Source organism: Manis pentadactyla, chromosome 7 (assembly GCF_030020395.1).
Source record: "Manis pentadactyla isolate mManPen7 chromosome 7, mManPen7.hap1, whole genome shotgun sequence".
Lineage (NCBI taxonomy): Eukaryota > Metazoa > Chordata > Mammalia > Pholidota > Manidae > Manis > Manis pentadactyla.
Genome location: NC_080025.1, coordinates 128,978,175 through 128,998,303, shown reverse-complemented (window position 1 = coordinate 128,998,303; position 20,129 = coordinate 128,978,175). Strand labels below are relative to the sequence as shown.

The following is a 20,129-nucleotide window of genomic DNA, read 5'->3' as shown; positions in this document are numbered from 1 at the left end:
CCTGCTCTTGCTGCCACGTCAGTAAATGGGTTATCTCTCAAGATGAGTGGATTGATAAAAAGGCAGAAAATAGGATGGGAGGCCCCTGTTCGGAGTGACATCGATGAACACTTTGTAAGGACTTTGGCACAAGACCACAAGCAGAAGTCTGCCAAAGCTATCGGCCTCACAGCTCCAAGGTCAGGCTCCTAAAATAACACCTGGGTCTCCCTCATTGCACCCTCCTAGGGGTCCATCAGCAAAATGCTGGCTGGCCCAGGGGTGAAGTCTCATATGTAATCAACTAGGACAACTGGAAAAAACATTGCTGTCAAAGGTTTTATGCAAAATCTTCAACATTAACTCCAATGCCCCCACATAATTACACACAAAGGAAGGCCCCACATGGGTCCCTCCCAGAGTTGATGGGACATGGAGGTATTCTCCAGTAAACTGCTACCAATAATTCTCTTAAACAGCCAAGGGAGAAGTAAAAATTAATGGGAAAGCTGGCCAAACTCTAGTAGATTCCAGAGCTACATTTTCTACTTTAAAACTCCTAGAGGATAACACATCCCTCAGAGTGAAAAAAGAAGTTTCCATAGTGGGTGTATCTAATAAAATTCAGGGAGAGTTTCTATTTCAACCAGTCCAAATGACTCTGGGACCTTTCACTGAAAAAAACATTCCTTTTTTGCCTTCTGGTAGAGCTCCAGTCAATCTGTTAGGTAGAGACCTCCTTTCTAAATTAAAAGGGCTAATACCCTGTGCCTCCAGTGCAGATCTCATGTTAGAACTGCCTGGCTGGGCATGTCTTGAAGACCAGACCGCAGGTCTCTCCTTGTTGTGGCTGGAGAATAGAGTATGAACGGCGATGGTCGCAGTCCAGGCAGGACAAGCATTTAGAAAGTTTCGTCCCCTCTTTGACCGAATACTGGTTGAAAGGAGTGCACCTGAAACTGTAACGAAAGGAGGCATAATGCTTCCAGAAATATCTCAAGGAAAAGTGTTCCAAACAATAATAGTAGCTGTTGGATTAGGCTTTAAAGAGAAGGGTAGAGAATCAACCAGTTAGCATGAAAGTTGAAAAAAAATTCTCCCAGAATATGGAGGCACCAAAGTAATTCTAGACAATGAGGATTATTTCTTATTTAGTGATGGCGACATTCTTGGAAAGTCTGTAGACTGAAATAAATCATTATTGAAATGTATCGCATGAAGCTGCCCGTTCCACTCAAGTTCTGAAATCTTTCATCATGTTAATATTTTCCATGTCTCTCTTTCATAATAAGCTAATAATATCTAACCTAAAAAAACAATTGCCTGACCAACTGGAACCTGATCTTTAACGTTCTTTATGATGTATGCTTGCAGTAGAAGAGGAAGAATTCCAACAGAAAGTCCCCGGTTCTACTGAGGTGCCCACCAATCTGTGGGTTACTTCTAACACTGACACTGGGAGACCAAAAAGTGCAGAGCCTATAAAGATTCAGATGGACATAACTAAGCCTCTTCCCAAACCGAGCCATACAGATTCACACCCACAGTAGGAGACCAGGGGCTAATCATCGCTTGACCCAGCCCTTGCAACATGCCAATCCTACAAATGGGCAAAAGTGGCAATTTGTCCAGGACTTGAGAACTATTAACAAGCTAGTCATTCCCCATTTCCCAGTTGCTCCAAACCCAAACACCCTTGTGTCACAAGTTCCACCACTCAAAACAGTTCACTGCAGACCTTTGTCAGCCCCCACTACCAATATATGTTTGCTTTTATTTGAAATAATCAACAACATACCAGGACAGTCATGCCCCAGGGGTTCACTGAGGACCCCTGTTATTTCTCCCAAATACTCCACTAAGATTTAAGCACCCTCCAGTTCCCTGGGGATATCAACCCTTTCACAATATGTAGATGACCTCTTCGTGTACCAAAGGGTGTCTATGAAAGATTTCATTCATTTGCTGCAATCGTTAGCTAGAAAAGGACAGAAAGCCTCTAAGGGCAAATCATAATTATCTCTAGACACTATTTATTGCCTAGGTCATACCCTAAGTATCTTATAAAGCGATTACCTTGAAGGAATCCAGTTATCTCCAAAAATAATTAAGCTAATCCAATAATTTCCTAGGTCCACATCTAAGCGATGGCTTGATGGAACCTGGATGGTCATTGTAGACTGTGGGTTCCTACTTTTTCTCTATTGACTTCCCCACTCTATGAACATAATAAAATTTCAGTCCCTGAACCCCTTCCTTGGGAAAATAAACATGACAGGCCTTTATAAGACTAAACAAGCACTACAAAAACCCACCTGCCCTTGGGATCCCTAACTATTCAAAAGCTTCACCTTACTTGTGCAGGGAAGAGATAACTGGGAGCCCGGTGAATGCTCACACAAGAACATGGTAATAAACACAGGCCTATCGCTTAGTACAGCAAATGTGAGTCAGTCACTGCTGACTATCCCAGCTGAGTTAAGTCTGTAGCCGCAGGCACAAAGTTAGCAGAAGCTTCAGCAAACTTAACGCTAAGATAGGATATTTTTTTACAAACTTCCCACACTGTCCAAAGTCTTCTTAACTATGAACTGACGCAACATTTCTCTGCAAGCAGACTAATCTCCTATGAAATCCCTCTGCTTTACCACCTAATCTACATCTTACATGTTGCAAAGTTCTTAATCCTGCTACATTACTGCCCCTGCCTAAAGAAAGTGAGCCCCATGACACATGACGGTGAGGTAATTTTGTCCCATTTTGTGACAACAAGTCCTGATTTACAATATGTCCCTTTGACTAATCCTGATCTAATTGTGCTCTTTGATGAGACAAACTGTAAAAACAGAAAAGGAAATTTCCAAGCTGGCTGTGCCATTACTACCCAACATGAACCGCTTGAGAGGGGAAATCTCTGATCAGCTAAAGCAGTCCAACAAGCAGAGCTGCGTGCCCTCACCAGAGCATGCCAGCTATTTATACCAACAGATTCTCTGGCCAAGGTTGTCCTTGATAATAGGATAGCCCTCAGTTATCTTTTTGCTGAGCAAAGAGGTCTCTGTGCTGAGGTCACCACACCTTAACTGTACCTGCAGTTCAACTCAGCTATGTAAAAGACCAGCCTCTTGGCTTCAAAAAGGGACTCCTTCAGTGGGGGCTTTCTTTGACTTACCTAATTTTGCTTTGTTTGGGTCTTGGGGACCATGGCCCTGAAAGGCACTCCAGACTCGGGGAATTATCTTGCTTATAAAAATCACAGTCCTCTTCCCAGTGCACGGTGTTCTCCCAAAAGTCTTAAATGCACATTCACAACTGCTAACTACCAAGCAGATGATCTCTCTAAGACTGGAACATCAGAAGAGGAACAAAGAAAATTATCAGCTTAAAAACTGTAAACCTGAAGTAGTGCTCTGTGAGTACCACAGAGATTCAATAACACAAAACTGTCATTGACCTGTGAATACCCCACAGAGGATCAACAAAAACTGTGAGAACTTCACAGCAGGAGCAGATGCTAATGACTTATATTTCAATCACATCTCTCAGTGTAGTTGAGGGTCTGATCAAAAAGATGGGAATTGTTAAAAAAGAGACAATAGGCCTCAAATGGAGTCACTTGTATAATGGCCCACATCATTAAACCAAGATTTAATATCTAATCTAACTGAGGTTTCAGCCTCTCCCAGGAATGTAAACTTAATGGGTCAGTCTGGAATTTCCTGGTCAACACTAGTGAGGAAATCTGCCTGGTAGACCCCCCACCGTCCCCCAAAGGAAGGTCACCTTGCCTGAAACAATTTGTACTTTGCCAGAACCACTTCCTTGCCCTGCCTCCTTCTGCTTGTAACAGTCTTGCATTTCTCTACAGCTCCTTTGATCTCCTTTCTCTCTGCTAGGTGGCATGCTGCTGCGTCATGAATTGATGATTCAGGATTCAGGATTCATCAAGCCAATAAGATCTTTCAATTTACTCACTTGAGTTTTTTTTTTAACATGCCTGACCTCAAGATTACAAGTCATCTGAGGCCACCAATATAACCTGAGGTTCAAATCAGTTCTTAGAACTACCAAAACTCCCCACACATGCCATGCAGACTGAATACGTCAGAACTGAGGGGATTCAGGGAAAAAAAGGGGAGACATTCACTGAGTTTTTACTGTGATGCTCTCATCATCTCCCATGATCGTCATGATGGCCCATATGGTGGGTGATCATTTCCCCATTTCACAGATGAAAAAAAAGGGGTTCCAAGATCCATCACTTCCATTACAGAGCGACAAGCCTCACAGAGCTCTGGAGCCAGGCCTGCCTGACACCAAGGGGCAGGCGGCTTTGTCAGAGGAGCTTCCTAGAGGAGAAGTGACCCAAGCTAGGCGGTGAACTGGTCAGCAGGGAAGAGGAGGAGGGGTTTGTGCAGTGCCATGTTGAAGTTGGGGGGTGGGGTGGAGAAGAAGGGAGATGTCCTCCGCATTGGATGGCATGAGCCAAGGAGGTGAGAACAGACTGTTTGTCGGCGGGATCAACGGCGGGCCAGGGTAGCCATGTCAAAGGGCAGGGGGGTGAGCTGTGGAGTCTGAGAAGAGAGGACCCCAGACTGCTGTAGGACCGTGAATGCGGCACCGAGACCCTGGAGCCACAGGGGCCAGAAGGTGCTTCTGCAGGTTCTCCTGTGGTTATGGCACAACTAGGGCAGCGCCCGAGGCAAGTTATTCTGGCATCTGGTGGCGAGCCTACCAAGCCGTGGGTCAAGACGTCAGAGACCGAGGCGATTCCGATACCGTCCGGTGATGACTGGGGCAGTCCTTGGTGGGTTGTGTGATCCAGCATCACCACCGGCCCCTCCTCCAAAGATCACCCCCAGGCTGTCATCTTTCTGTTTTTCTCTCAAGTCGCTGTGACCCCCAGAGAACCCAGTGTCTTGCAGGGAAGGTGGGGGGGCTGGTTTGAGCGAACGGGCACAGTGAGGGCCGACGGGCGTTTGCCCAGACTGCCAAGGCCCCCGCTACATCGAGTGGCACTCTCTGTGTCTCCAAGGTGTCTTCAGTGAGAATTCTGTGGGCTCTTTCCCGGTCTCTTCTTCACTCCTAATGTCCTAGAAGTTTATTCCTTTCGTTCAGCCTCCAAAGAGGAAGGAGAACATAAGAACCTCAGCCAAACGGGGACTCCTCTTCAAGGAGTCCGTCAGAAAGCGAAGACTTCCCACTCCCTGGGGGTGGGGGTGCAGCCGCTTCCTCCACCGGCCCTTGAGGTGGCTGTGCACTCGGGGGACCGCGGGGGTGGGGGGCGTGGCCTGCCTGGGGCAAGCTGTCCCACCTTGTCCGCCCACCAGGCCCACCCTGCCATCCGGGTTCACAGAAGTATCTTCTTACATGAGCACAAGAGCGTGAAACTGAACCGGGAGATTCCTAATTCCATTTCTCCTCAGATACAAGCTTTTATGGGACGGGCAGCAGGCCAGGCCAGCCCAGCCCTGGAGAAGACGGCCGCCATTCCCATCCGCAGGGCCTGTGGAACCGAGCCAGGGAGGAGGGGAGATGCCGCCTGAAGGAGGCCTTGGAAATTCCTCACATTTTTTTGGCCTTTGTCGCTGGGCATTGAGATGGAGATCCACGTTTGACTCTGCAGAGAGCTCCCCGTCCCTCCTTTGCATTCAAAAGGAAGAGCCAAACCGAGAGCAGAGAGAATTCCGTGGCTGTTTTCTCATCTCAATGACTAATTGAGTCACTTAGGGGGAGGGGAGAACTGGGGGATGAGGGGAGATGGGTTTTCTTTTGTTCCTTCTTCACTGCATTTCCCTGGCTGGCTGGCTGCCCAGCCCGGCCACAGCCTCAAGTCCTCAGTGATGTAAATGTGATGCCCTTTCTGAGCAGAGCTGCCCCCCTGCACTCTGCGGCCTCCTGGGGAACATCAAAGACACCCGTGCACCCGTAGCCTCAGCTGGCAGCCAGGATGTCGTGTCCCGCAAGACCTCACAAACGCTGTGGACTTGGCTGCCTCCTTCCTACCTCTCTCAACGTGGAGAAGAGATTGGTCTCGTTCTCCCAGAGTGGTGAGGGCACCACAGGTGACAGGGCATGTTTAGTGCAAGCACAGTCATAAGGAACAGGGACCCCGTGGCTAGGTTCCTTCAGAGATCAGCCAGAAGCTCCTTTGCCCTGTAATTTCCAACTTCCGCACACCTCTCTGTCCAGCAAGGCTCTTGCAGGTGAACAAGGAATGAGGATTGCCCCCCTCTGTCACCGGTTCCAGACCCCTGCCCTTTCCTTGCTCCGCTGAACTGGCGCCCCTCTCCCACCAGAGGCCACTTTGCATGCAAATGAGCTGCTTCACCAGCAGCCGGGGGAGGAAAGGCAGCCGGGGCCTCCGTGCTGTGACGGCCTGCTCCTGAATACCATCAGCTGGCCTTCTCAGATCCCCCGTTCCCGGTTTTGTCCAGATCACCTGTGCTCCCAAGGACTTGAGTCACTGTATCCCGTTTGTGACTGAAATGAAGTCTTCAACAATAGACAGCTGGCCCAAAGGGGGCCAAGCCTACAGGGAAAATGAAGCAGAAACTTCTGTGACAGTTTCCAGTACTTCCTTAACCAACCCCTCAGAGACACTGGTCCTCTTGCCAGGTTTTGCCCTGGAGTCCTCCCTGGAGGTGATCTCCCCCCAAGTGGTAAAAAGAAAACTGACCTAAGTTAAGGGGCAGCAGCTGTTGATAAACAAGTTTGCCAGGCCACCATGAACGCATTTCCTGACCTCCAGTGAGTCACTTAACCTCTGAGCTTCAGTTTTCTCCTCCAAAAAATGGAAGGATTGACAAGGAGACACCCCCACCACACACACACCCACGGTCCCTTCCAGACATGACAGCCTACGGCTGAAGTGTGAGCTCCACATCTAACCACAGAAACGATTCAGCCGTTCCCCCTTCAGCTGCTCAGGCCCTGGCCCTGCCCCACAGGACTGGCTGTGCCTGGGATCCAGCATCCAGGTCCTCGGTGGGCTCAACTGCCCTGCGGGGGCTTCGCAGTGAGAACCACAGGCAGACAGCAGCTGCCTCTCCAGGAGATGCAGGATTCCCAGCCCAGCTGCCAGACTGGTCACTTTCACAGACACTGAGGGCGTCCCAGTGATGCCTGAGGGGTGCCCTCTGAGGGCTGGCACTGAGAGCTCTTCTGGGTTCTGGCAATTTCTTCAAAAGCTTGTCTACCCCTGATGTTTTGTTTTTGGGGTTTTGCTTTTCAACTTCAAGGAACAATGTCTTGCCAATGGGTTTCAGCCCCCAGCAAGTTCGCTATGGATTCAGTGTGACCAAAGCAAATGACAGCAAAATGTTCTTGGGATGAAAGGGTTATACCCAACTTTATTTCCACCATGGCAGGTCAGTCACTAACATCCCGTTCACTCAGAGCGAGTCTGCATGCAGCAAGCCAGTCTCTGCCTCTGGGCCTCTGTCCTCAGCGCTGCCACCACTCCAGCCTCTGCTCTGCTCTCCTGCAGCCTTGCAGCTGTGCCACCGTATCACCCAGAGCACTGGGTGGAGCTCTTTATATAGAGTCAATAATAGCTTATTGCCTAAAGGTGTGGAAGCGGCAGCCCAGCAACAGGCCAGTTACATCATCAGGTGGTTTAAGTTCAGTGAGGATCCTGGCCATAGGAACCCCAACTTCCCACAAACACATTTTCCTATGAAAAGGGATTACATTGAGTCACATCAGCCAGCTCTCATTGTCACCCCTTCTGAGGATGAGCTCAGCAACTACTTCACTGTGACAACCTGAACCTGAGGAAGATGGTCCTTTTCCTCTTTTTATGCCAACAGCCTCGGCGCCGTGTATGAAGGGACGATGTAGACTTCACTCCCACTAGACTAGTCCCACCTGAGCCTCGAGCTCTCGTCCGATCCCTGCCCGCATCACTGGGGCTGAGTGTGCGCCTGTGGGTCATGTCTCTCACCCTGTATCTTTCTGGGGTGTGCCTCTTGGAGCTCCGTCTCTCTGTCTCTTACTCTGTCTGTCTCCCTGGTATCTTTGGGTCATTGTACAGAGGATCCTGCTACTCCAGCCCTGTCCTCCTATTTTCTCCTGCCCTTCACTGCTGAACCACTCAAGTTTTTTCTGCAGGTAACCGGCTGTGGCTGGGCTCCCAGGGGCAGCCTCTGTTCTAAACCTGTGTCCTGGAGGCCAGAGGCAGTACAGTCAGCCTCCCTCTAAAAACACAAGTCTAAGGCTGGAAGTACTGGTAAGCAATGTACCTTTTACCAAAGTTTCCACAGGATTATGGAAAAGAGATTATATCACAGGCCCCATCACACCACAAAATTCAGTCCAGATTCTTCATTAAGCATTTTTCTTTCCAGAATTCTTCTGAAAGCATCACTTTCTCACGTGGTTTACAATGGATGGGTGAACAGGTCTTGGCAGACCTCCATATCCGCAGCCCCCTAAGGACGTGGTGCGGCTCTGCAGGAGCTGCAGGCATGAGGGTCTGGAGCATGGGTGACCCCTCTATGGGCCAGCCTGGCCTGGGAGCTCATGGCACCTGAACCAATCAAATTCTCCTGCTTAGAGAATCTGGAAGCAACAGAGAGGGGCAGCAAGATGGTTGTCAGTGAGAGAATGGCACAGAGGGAAAAGCAAGGACAGAGAGAGAAATGAGGAGGCAGAGCAGAGTCGGTGCGCTCCTGTGGGCAGGACACTCAGATCCAAGGGAATAGAAAGCCCTAGAACCTGTCACAGGGTGCCTTGCATTCCCAGGGCCTGTCCCGCACACCTGCCAGCTAAGTGCGTTCCTGATAAAGCTCGTGAAATGGGTCTGCATGCACTTCTGAAGCATCTCACGCCCTGAGCCACACCCGTGTGTTTTCACGCAGGTTAGGAGTGCTGGTACCCTTCCTCGGGTCAGTCTGTGAAACCGAGGCCGTGGGGGAAGTGTGGGTCAAGTCACCATTTCCAGATGTGAGGCCAGACCATCATGGAGTGGCTTTCCTCTCTCATCATGTCGTCAGAAGTGATCAAGTCCTTCAGTGAGGCCAGTTGTTCCCCCTTTGCTCTGTCAAGAGAAATCCCAGATCCCCGTGTCTTTGGGTGGTGAGGCCCATCCACAAGCACCCACTATTTTGTTGTGACCCATGAGTCCCCTCCGCCCAGGGCGCTCGGCTCCGGCTGGGCCATACAGTTCAAGGGGAGTGAAACGGGAGAAGAATGTGTGGAAGTTTGTGGCTTTCATCTCTTAAACAAATAGCAAATTCCTCCGGCCGCTGCTTCTGGAATTAAACAATGATGTGTTCGGGGAGGCTCTAAGGCGTTACCTTAGCGACGCCCAGGCTGTTTTCAGGCAAGATCTAGTTAAAGAGGAAAGAACAAAAATAATAAAGGGACGAGTCTGGATGGGGTCCAGGAATGGGGGTCTTTGGCTGAATGGGTGTGTTTTGTGTTCTGATGTGTTTGCAGCCTGCCTCTCAGCTAAGTTTCCTCTTCGCTCCCCTGGCATGCTCAGCATCAGTGAGCCCGTCCACTGGAATACTAATGGGGGCTAAGGAGAGACAGCAGGCTGCGTGGGGGGCAGTCAGGAAGGGAAGGACGTCACAGCAGGACCACCTGAGGGGAAGTGACATCCATAAAACCGGCCAGGCTGGCTCTTGAAATCATCAAGGTCATGGAAGGAAGAGGGTGAGTCTCTTCAAAGGTGACCAATACTTGGACCTTAGGCAGGGCAGAGGCCACACAAGGCAGAGGCTGCTTGCAGTGTCCCTGTGCCAGCCACAGAGGCGTCACCTGGAAGCTTGACAGAAGTGCAGAATGTCAGGCTGCCCTGGCCTACTGACCAAGTCTGTGTACAGACAAGCCCCCAGGGGATTCACGTGTATGCCGTAGTTTGAGAAGCACTGAGCAGGGCCTACCTATGTTGTGTCCAGTTGGACTGTGAACACAGTGTGGCAGTCCCTCCACCCCACCCCAAGCATATCCACTTTGCTGATCATGCATTTTGGTGTGTTTGCTTTTTAACACTGATGCTCTGTGGTGATGATGACGGTGATGCAGATGATGAAGATGTGTGAAGTACTGTTACGGGTTCGGTCACGTCCCTGCAGAAGGATGTGTTCCAGTCCCAACCCCTGGTACCTGTGAATGTGACCTTCGGAAACAGGGTCTTTGCAGGTGTGACCAAGTTCAGACAAGGTCCTTAGGAGGGGCCCTAGTCCTGTGACTGGTGTCCTTATAAGAACGGGGTAATTTGGACACAGATACCCAGGGACAGTGCCACATGGTGACCAAGACAGGGGTTGGAGTTACGCTTTTGCAAGCCAAGGAGCACCAAGGATTGCCCCTCACCACCAGGGGCTCTGAGAGAGGCTGGAACAGAGGCTACCTTTGAGTCCCGCAGAAAGAACCACCTGCTGGCACCTCAGCTTCGGCCTTCTAGCCCCCCGGACTGTGAGACATTTCACAGCTATGGCTCTAAACCACCCATCTGGGCGCTGCGACTGCAGCCCTAGGGCACACATACAGAAACTTCCCTCTCTGGAGCACTTTCGCATACATTATCTCGTGAAAGCAGAGGCCGCAGCGGTGTGGGCCCGGTGCCCTGCGCATCTGCTGGGCCTGTGAGAAGGCGCTCCCTCATGGGGAATGTGGGCCGGCGATCATCCTGTGCATCTGTCCCGTCAGCATCCTGGGCCTGCTGCCACTGCCTCTGGGGACACCAAGCAAGAGGGAAGACTAGTGCCACAGAGCTCAGCCCACCTGCATCATATGGGCTCAAAGGTGCCGCCAGCAGTGTGTGCCCTAGCCCAGATGGCGTGGCCCGACTGTGCATCTTGTTGGCCAGAAGTTTGTACTGAGCTGTCAGATGTCACCTCCATAGTGACATGTTCCCCAAGCACCTGGTTTTATTTTCCTCATAACAAGACCAACCATAGTGCCCCTGCTTATTTAATTACTTTAACATCTGCAGTCTCTCCTTTACAGAGTATATTCTGGCCCCCAGAATAGAGAGCCCTGCCCATGACAGTTTCTCAGTAAATAATGGGATGAGCATGTGTCAAAAAAACATTCCGGCACATGTGTGTACTGAACATTAAGCAGCCTTAAGAATGAGTTGGGTCCATGTGTAGTCCATAGAAAGATGGCCGTGATGCTATTGAGGCAGGGGAACGATTTGAACAGTGACGCACCTTATACGATCTTGTTTTTAATATATGCCACAAATATAAACAGCTAGCTATTGGCAGTGGCTACCTCTTGGAGCTGGGATTGGAGGGGAGCTTGGTGGGAGCCAGGAGCCTGGGACCAGGGCCAGGCTAATGGAGGCAGGGCGTAGGCCCATTCCTTGTCAGGGGAGGCACAGCAGGAGGGAGGCCAAAGAGAAAGCCTTCCTCTGTCACCAAGGACTAAGGGCCCACCAGGTCACAGATCGGGGACTTTGTTGCCCCTTCTTCCACTTCTGCTGATGTTGAATTGTGCATGCTTGGGAGGAGCTGTTGGGCGTCTCCCAGGCGAGCACCCCCTCTGCTCCTATGTGACATAAGGGACAAGTCCCCAGGTACTGCTAGGCTCTTCCTGCAAACCGACAACGGAAGTGATGACAGTGGGTGGAGCTCCGGTGGGTGGGCCAGGACGGGAAGGGGAATGTAACCAGGGGGTACGCTGACAAGGCCAGCCAGGAGCGGCCCCCGCCCTGGCGTACCTTTCCCCCCTTCACGGCCACGACGAAGGGCACACACCCACCCAAATGCATGCGTGTGAGGGCAGAAAGGCAGCATCTCTCCACTTCTCTCTCATACAAAGAAGAAGCAGCAGGCATTCCTGCCCTCAAGGAGACTTCGGTGTGACAGGCTTTCTAAAGTCCAACCCAAGTTCCCCCACCATCACTAACTAAGGTATGGAAGGAGAAATCTCCCGTGCTCCAACTTCTTCCCCAACACCTACCCTCGAAGGGGCAACTCTTCTAAGAGCTCCTCCCACAAATTTCCTACGTTTGGCCAAACTGCTCTTCCTTGCACAAGCCCCAGCTCTCCTGCCTCTGGGCCTTTGTTAAACCTCCAGTTGTTTCCTCGGAGAAAAGGGCTTCTCCCTCCCATTCCCACTGGTCTCCCTAGTCCAGGCAGAAGAAGTTGGGGGCTCTCCCTTGGGCCGGCACAGAGGGAGCTTTGGGCCCCTGTTCAGTGGCAGCCTGGATTCTGTTTCAACTCTGTGGCATTGAGTTCCTAAACCTCTTAGCCTCAGTGTCCCTACCTGTAAAGCAATTAGAGAAGGACTTTCACTGGGATTAAAGGCAATGGCACATGTAGAGAGCCCCCCAGTGCAGGAACATAGAAGGTGCTGAGTGGGGTAGGGGTATTATATCAGGGCCTGCTCTGCTCTCCACTGAGCATCGTGGAAGAAATAAGGATCAGTAAAGCAACATCCCTGTGCCCACCTACCAGTAGGCAGCCAACTGCCTGGAGAAATGAGACAAGCCTTCAGGGAAAGCAATCTCTGGGGACTAGGAGGGAAGTGCCCAGTAGTAATAACTCCAGGCAGCACCCTCCCCCACTCCCACCTCGGCTGCAGCAGCCGGCTTTGCCCAGATGTTACCCTACAGCACTCATCAGATGCACCTGTGACCGTTCTGCCCCAGGGCTCTTGTGACCAGGACGGGCACTCTGGTCACTCACACACGAGACAGGATAACCCTTGGCCAATGGAGGATGGAAGCTTCAGGACAAATGCTGTCTCATTCTTCCTGGGACAATTCTGGGACCACTCTGTGCACCCCATAGAAGTCCCCAGCAGGAGGGAGACGCGGCTGCTGCAGCCATGACCAGCCAGAATATGCATCCTAGGACTGGCTTGCCCTCCTTCCCCCTCTCTCAAATCCCTGCTCCTGTTCTTTGGGGTCACTTCCCCAACGAACCGCCTGGATCCGGGTCCTCATCTCAGGCTTTCTTTCCCAGGGGGACTGAGGTGGAGACATAAATGTGGTGGCTCAGGGTGCAGACTGGGCTCAGCCTGCCTCTGCTTCCCCTCTCCCCAGGAGAGGCAACTGTTCATCCATCTAAGTGACTGGTCAGCAACCCAGAGGAACAGAACCAACAGGACATATACAGGTATGTACAAGAGAAGAGGATACTGATGATAGGAATCGGCTCATGCCATTAGGGGGGCTGAGAAGTTCCACAGTGTGCTGTCTGCAAGCTGCAGAACCAGGAGAGCCAGTGGGGTGACTCATGCGAGGCTGGAGGCCTGAGTGGAGGGGCAGATGGCCTAAGTCCTCATCTGAGTCTGAAAAGGCTGAGACCGAGAAGTACCTACGTCCAAAGTCCGAGGGCAGGAGAGGACAGATGTCTCTGCTCCAGCAGAGAGTGAATTGCCCCTCCTTGGCCTTTTTGTCCTAGTCAGTCCCTCAGTGGACTGGGTGACGCCCCCCTGTACTGGTGAGGGAGATCTTCTTTACTCCGTCTACTGACTCAAATGTCAATCTCTTCCAGAGGCGCCCTTGCAGGCACACCCAGAAACAACGCCTTTGGGTGCATCCCTCAGCCCAGGGAAGCTGACACATAAAATTAGCCATCATGCTAAGGGTTGCTATGAAGCTCACCTGAAAAAGATGGTTTGGCACAGAGACTGAATATAATCTCTGGAGCCAGACTCCCAGATTCTTCAACTTCAGTGCTACCTGTGTGACCCTGGAGAAGTCACTTAACCTCTCTGTGCCTCAGTTTCCTCAAATATAACACCAGGATGACAATAACAGATCTACCTCCCAGAGTCATTGTGAGGATTAAACGAGTTAATATATGTAAAATATCTAAAACAGCCTCCATTAGGATAATGTCAGCAAAGCACTTTGCAGACCCTTTGAAAACTACTAGATAAAATAAGTATAATCTTATAAGGCTAGTAGCAAAAAAAGTAGGAGAATGTTTTGTGATTTAGAAACTGGAAAGGACATGTTAAAACTTGAAAAGCATGCACCAAATTTTCAGAGATTGATTTTGATTACATCAAAATGATGGATTCATTGCCAATGACGGATGCTATGAACAAAATAAGTAGATGAATGACAGAAAGGAGAAGTCATTGCCAGGTCTAAAACCATCACAGATTTTATCCTAATTCTAGGTAATAGCTAGAATGCACCAAGGACTCCTAGAAGTCAGTAAGGAGAGGGGTCGAGCCCAAGAGGAAACAGCCAGAAGATGTGAACAGAACAGACTATATGGGAAAAAACGTGAAGTGCTCAGTAGCTGGTAAGAGACACACAGGCTGGGAATGGAGGTGAGGCTGTTCTAGAGCGCCAGGGGCCTGCACCCAGGCCGGCCTAGGCGCAGAGCAACGCTCGCCCCGCCCACAGGGGCTGTGCGCTGGATGTGCCCCGCAGCATTATCTCCGGGGGTGAAGGAGCTGGCTCTTCAGCCTGGCACCCTGAGTCTCAAGACTGCCTCACCAGGATTTGCAGCTCCTGTTGTAGTCTACAGAGGAAAGGAAGGCCTGTGTGCTGGGACAGGGAGAAGGGACGTCATGACAAGGAAGGGGGAGCAAAACAATTGTCAGTGACTGGATTGACACGCCCACGCGCACACGCACCCGCCTGGTGCCGGCCAGAGAGCAGTGCCCGCGGGAGTGTGGAGAACTGAGGTGCAGAACCTGGTGTGACCAGGAGGGTGTGACTTCCAGGCAGGACGGCCGCTGGAGAACGTGCCTCAGCAGCACCAACCTGGAGGCCCGAGGGGGAGGAGCAAAGGCTTCTCGGGGAGCCCAGGGCCGACTCCAGGCGGCGGGTGCAGAGCCCGCCCACACTCCCTGTCCTGGACCTTGGCGGCGCCCAGGACAAGCCTGTGGGGCTGTGCACACAGGTACAGGAAGCCCGGAGGTGCGAGCTGGCGGGGGAGAGTGCCAGCAAAGGTGTCACCATTCCAGTGCCTGGGAACCCAGTCTTCAAGGACAGTGGTGCTCTGGGAGGACAGAGGATGGGCAGGGCCCTCCACAGAGAGGAACTGCGTAAACGGGGTCCTGAGACAGGAAGACACAGGGCTGTCGGGAGACACAAGGAGCCCCTGGGAGGGCAGGGTGAGCGCCGTGACTGAAAAAGGCTGGGGACTGAATCCTGAAGGCCTCCTGGATGGTGCGAGGTGACTGGTCCACGTTCTGACGTAGCTGAGAGCCGCTGCCTCTACAGGGCTGAGGCCAGAAGCCTACCCTCCAGTCGTTGTGCTCCACCGTGAGCACGCACTCACCCCCTGCATACACACATGTGCACAGCCCCACCCACATGCATAGGTGCCATACATACACACCACACATACCCCCACTCACGGTGTACACATACACACACATACCCACCCCACCCCACATACACATGTGTGCGCACACCCACATACACACGTATCCTGTGCCCTTACACACCACATCCACACCCCACCCACATGCACACATGCTATACATACATGCCACACACTGTACGCATACCTCCCCAAACGCCCTGCACATACATGCACACCCCACACACAGTGCAGCTCCACATACACCATCCACAACCAATTGTGTGCACACACACACACACACACACACACACACACACACTCAGCACCAACAAACCCAGCCCATACCCGGTGCCCACACACACACACACGCCCGTCACACTGCGCCATACTGGGGCACACCTCCAGTAAATGCAAGCTGGTAGCTGACTGATGAACAACCTGGAGAGTTCAGTGTAGAAACCCTGCAATCTCTGGGGCTGTTCAGACCCCGAATAAGGTTTGGAGCTCCTGGATTTGTGTAACCTCAGGGTACTCCCACCTTCCTTTCCCATCAGAATCACAGGGACATCTGCCTGCCACCCAGGGAGTGGCTGGGCAGTGATGAGACGCCCCAGCCTCAGCCCCAGACCTCCTCCCACCCCTCCCAGTCTCTCTCTGACGCATTTTGGCACCTTCCTGTCTCAGAGGACCTTGTCCCCAGAGGGACCTCTCTCGCCTTTCCTTGGGATAAGCCAGGTTATCTGTCCATCTGCTGGCCATTGGCCTGTTTATCTTCTTAGGGCTGTCTTCCTGAAATAGCTCAGGGTTATCTAAGCTGCTGGAGCAGGCAGGCCTGCCTGACAGCCCCCCACCCGGGGGGGAGTGGCTGCTCATCACTGGCAGCTTTAGACTCCTTTAACCCAGGCTCGCATTCCACACAGTATCAGGCCAAGCTAGAGCCAGGACTCCTGGGGAAGGCCGGCACCTGCACCCTGTCGGATGCCCCACCTGCGGCCTGTGCCCACGAGAGCGCCACGCGGCCTCTCCCTCTCTCCTCCCTTGGCAGGTGGTCCAGGTTAAGAAGCAGGTCTGCTGCTCTCTCCCCCCAGCAGCAGGCGGCTGGATGCGTCCACTTGCAAGTCCAGTCATTTCCTCAAAGGTGGCAGCCGCAGAGCCAAGCCCATCCTCTGCCTTACTCTGAACCTCCTCCCTCTCCCACATTTCCTTCTGTGCAGTCATGTCCAAACTTTTCTAGACTCCTGGATTAAAGTATCAGTCATATTCCTGTACCCTTCCTAGCCTGGCAGTGTCCCTCACCAGTACCTTTCCAGGCTGGAGTCCCCTGACAGCCCCCCACAATCCCCAGGCTCTGGATTCCAAGCCTCCCATGCACAGCTGCCAGTCATAGCCTTCCCCTAGCATTTCATCCTGGCACTGCCCTGCTCAGGAACCCTCCATGGCTCCCCTTTAAGGGCTGCATTAAGTCTAAATATGTTTGTTTGGCTTTCAAGGTACATCTCCATGTCTTACACATCCTATTCCACTACTCCAGTGAATATTGGCTCTGCTCCAGTCAGGCTGGCCCCCTTGAGGCCCCCACAAGCCTGCTTTTTTTGGGCCTCGATGCCTGCGTTCGAGCTGACCTGCTGACTGGCAGTACTCTTAGTATCGCCACCCCCCCCCACCAAGACCTTTTCTCTCTTCAAACCCCAGCTTTGTTGAACCTTCTTTAATGCCTTCCAGTCATTCATGTATTCAGCCAGCATTCATTGCCCACTTACCAGAACCAGCTTCCCCTCTGAGCTCCAACAGCACAGGTAACTTCTGCCTTACACTTTTGCCAAGAATCCTTTCAGGTCTTGTAATCTGTGCCCATTACAGGGCTGTGGCCCTCCACTGTGTCCTAAGCTCAATGAGGGCAGCGGCCTGGTCTCCCACTTCTGCGTGCCCCCTGGCTGCCACTCCTAGACTGGCGAGCTTCCCGAGCCATAGGGCACGGTGGTTGTGTTTTTGTTTGGAGGGTTAGCACAGCACTGCCAACTTGTTCTTGCACCAGGTAAAAGCATTGAAAAGCTACTGTGATGTTCTAAACAAAAGCACATTTTAACCCTAAGAAAGTAACACTAAAAATGTAGGAAGAACATAATCCTGGTGCAAAGGACAATCCTTAAAATTGAATAAGCTTAGCAGTATGGGAAAACCGCATTTTTCTTTGTCTTCATTTCACATCATCATCTCTGAATGATAGGACAGTCCTTTCAATGGAATACATGTAGCAAGCTGGAACATGTATCACACTGCTTTTTCTTCAGTTCGGAGGGGACAGGTGACCACTCTGCCCATGTTAATCCCAGTGTTGGGGAGCCGCTGTCTCCAGCCCCTTTCCAGGTGAGCATGGTTCTAATGTGTGGAGAAAAAGCCGATGACTTTGTCTGTTGCCTGGAGAGGCCCCCTGAGTCCCCTCTCACAAGGTCCAGTCTGGGAGCCGGGGATGTGGCCGGAGGGGCAGTGGTGACCGCACACCCAGACCTCCATCCTCGGAGGCCCTGTCACAGACACGTGGCCTGATTTTTCACGTCGGGTATTCCTGATGCCCACTGTGTGCTACTCTTGGACAGTGGAGTTCAGAGCCTTGGGGGAGGCGGGCGGAATGGGGACACCAGGGCTGCCAGGCAGGAGCAGAAAGCAAGCGGGTCACAGAAGCAGACACCCCCACCCACGGTCTAGGGCTCTGAACCAGTCAGGAGCAGAGCTGGGACCTCTCCCCAGAGCTGCTATGCCCTGCCCCTGGGATGCTACCCTCTCCCTACCCTGTCTGAGGCTGGCTTCTTCAGGACAGAAATCCAGCCCAAACTTTCCACTGCTCAGCCCTGGAGCCCCCCAGCCACTTCCATAAAAAGCCATTGCTGCCTGGATGGGAGAGAGAGAGAGAATTTTTCCAAAGGATGTGTGTGTGTATTGTTGGGAGCAGCAGCGTTTTGGTGAACTCCAGGTCAGAGCGCAGCCTGACAAATGGCAGGAAGTTCAGGACTTCAGCCTGACATTTTTTTGCACAAAGGCCCCACAGCCCAGCCAGGTGAGCTGGGCCTGGGGACGGACACAGGGCCACCGCCCGGCACTTCCTGCCCTTTGTTGGCCCATGTGACAGCCTTCCCGGCGCTCAAAATGGTCTTTCTTTCGTGCCTGACTCCTGTTCTTTATTTATGGAGAAGAACTCCTCAATATAGAAATGGGTGGGCCCGGAGTCAGCAGCAGGATGTGGGAATGCAGACTGGCAGGATGCCCACCACCGGGGGCAGGACCGCTGAATTAAAATAATGTGTCTGTATACACCCAAAAACAAGCCTGTCTGGGATTTATATACCTGATGAGATGCTCCGCACACTCCCCGGTCACATTTCTGGGGATCTCAAACCTGCCCATCCATCAGCCCTCCTGCTGGCATCACCCTTTGGTTCCGGTGGCTCTGCCTTCACCTGACTGTGAGGTGGGCTGCCTGCCCCAAACCTCACAATAGTGTGGGCTCCGAGAAGTCACGGATCCTTTCTTTCTACCATAGGAAAACCTTTGTCATCAGCTCCGAGGGTCAGTCTTCACTCCCAGATGGCTGGTGTGTGTGTGTGTGTGTGTGTGTGTGTGTGTGTGTGTGTGTGTGTGTGTGTGTGCACAACAGTGCATGTAGGACCTCTGTACACTCCCAATCTTTTCTTCATTCTTTCATTCATTTATGATTGAGTTCTTTCTAAAAGGAACCACACACATTCCTGATGACTCAGATGAATATGCACAACAGAATTTGAGATTTTCTTAAGAACTTGGGGTCTCAGTATGGAGCCCTGTGTGAGCAGTGGAAAAATCCTGGGCCAGCTTGGACCAGGACAGATGGGTGCCTCCTCACTCTGCCCAGCCAGCTGTGCAACCTTGAGCAAGTTCCTTCGCCTCTCTGGCTCTCAGAGGCTGGCCTTACAACAAAAAGTATTCATCTTAATTCTCACGTTCTGTGGTTCCATGATTTGTTTTGTACCATACGGTCATATGTTGATGTCAATACAGAAGTTATTGAGGTACATGAGGCCATTTGTCCCACACATCAAATCACAGATGACTTTGAGTTTTCGTAAGTATTTTTGGTAGGTTTCCTTCTCACCTTGTTTTGAGGCTAATTTTAGATCACTGCTTATAGACCCATCTATAGCAGCAACTCTCAAGTTTGTGACTTCCTAATCTGCTACAACTATGTGCAAATTGAGAGTTAATAGGCCCGGAGCAAATATACAAATACATGCATTTGTATGTATGTCGTGGCTGGCACATTTCTGCCTAATCTATGACTTTTCTTTTTCCTTCCTAGTTCTGGACTCCATTCCAGATGAATGGGTTGTCAGAATGGTGAGACCTGGAACAGTGAGGTTTTGCTATAATTTTTCCCTATATTCCTATGGTGCCCTCAGAGAACAAAGTAGAAATTTAATAAATTATTGTTGAACCAGATAATTTCCCTTTCTACTCAAAATTCACCCAGAATAGAAGTCTGCCTCATCCAAGTTTATTTCTGAGCTATAGTGCAGAGTGCAAACTGGCCAAACCTGTATGCTTGTTGGAAAAACCCCTGGTTCCCCTTCTGCTCCCCACAAAGCATAATGTCCCCTCCCTTCCTCATGGCCTCTTTGCCCCTTTACATGAAACTTGAAGGAAAGGAATGAGCATTAATTAGATCCCTCTCCTCAGAGTGACATTTGGGAGTCCCAGACATGTCTAGAGGCCACCCAGAGGCATTCCAGGAAGGTAGAGCTCAGATGATAATAACATTTGTTGAGACTTCAAAATTTACAGAGCACTTCCACATAATCTATGTGCCTTGGCCCTCCAATCCTCAGATAGTGGTGCCTGTGTGACAGACTAACTGAGACCAGGCCCAGCTGAGTGATTTTCCAG

At 51.4% G+C, this 20,129-nt stretch overlaps 1 protein-coding gene across 1 annotated transcript; it reads left to right on the top strand.

Moving 5' to 3' along the window:
* The first annotated feature begins 853 nt into the window (after positions 1-853).
* LOC118924386 (10 kDa heat shock protein, mitochondrial-like) lies at positions 854-1,168 on the top strand. Its single transcript, XM_036909123.2, is given in 1 exon segment — positions 854-1,168. A coding segment is annotated over 1 exon segment (315 nt).
* The last annotated feature ends 18,961 nt before the right edge of the window (positions 1,169-20,129 follow it).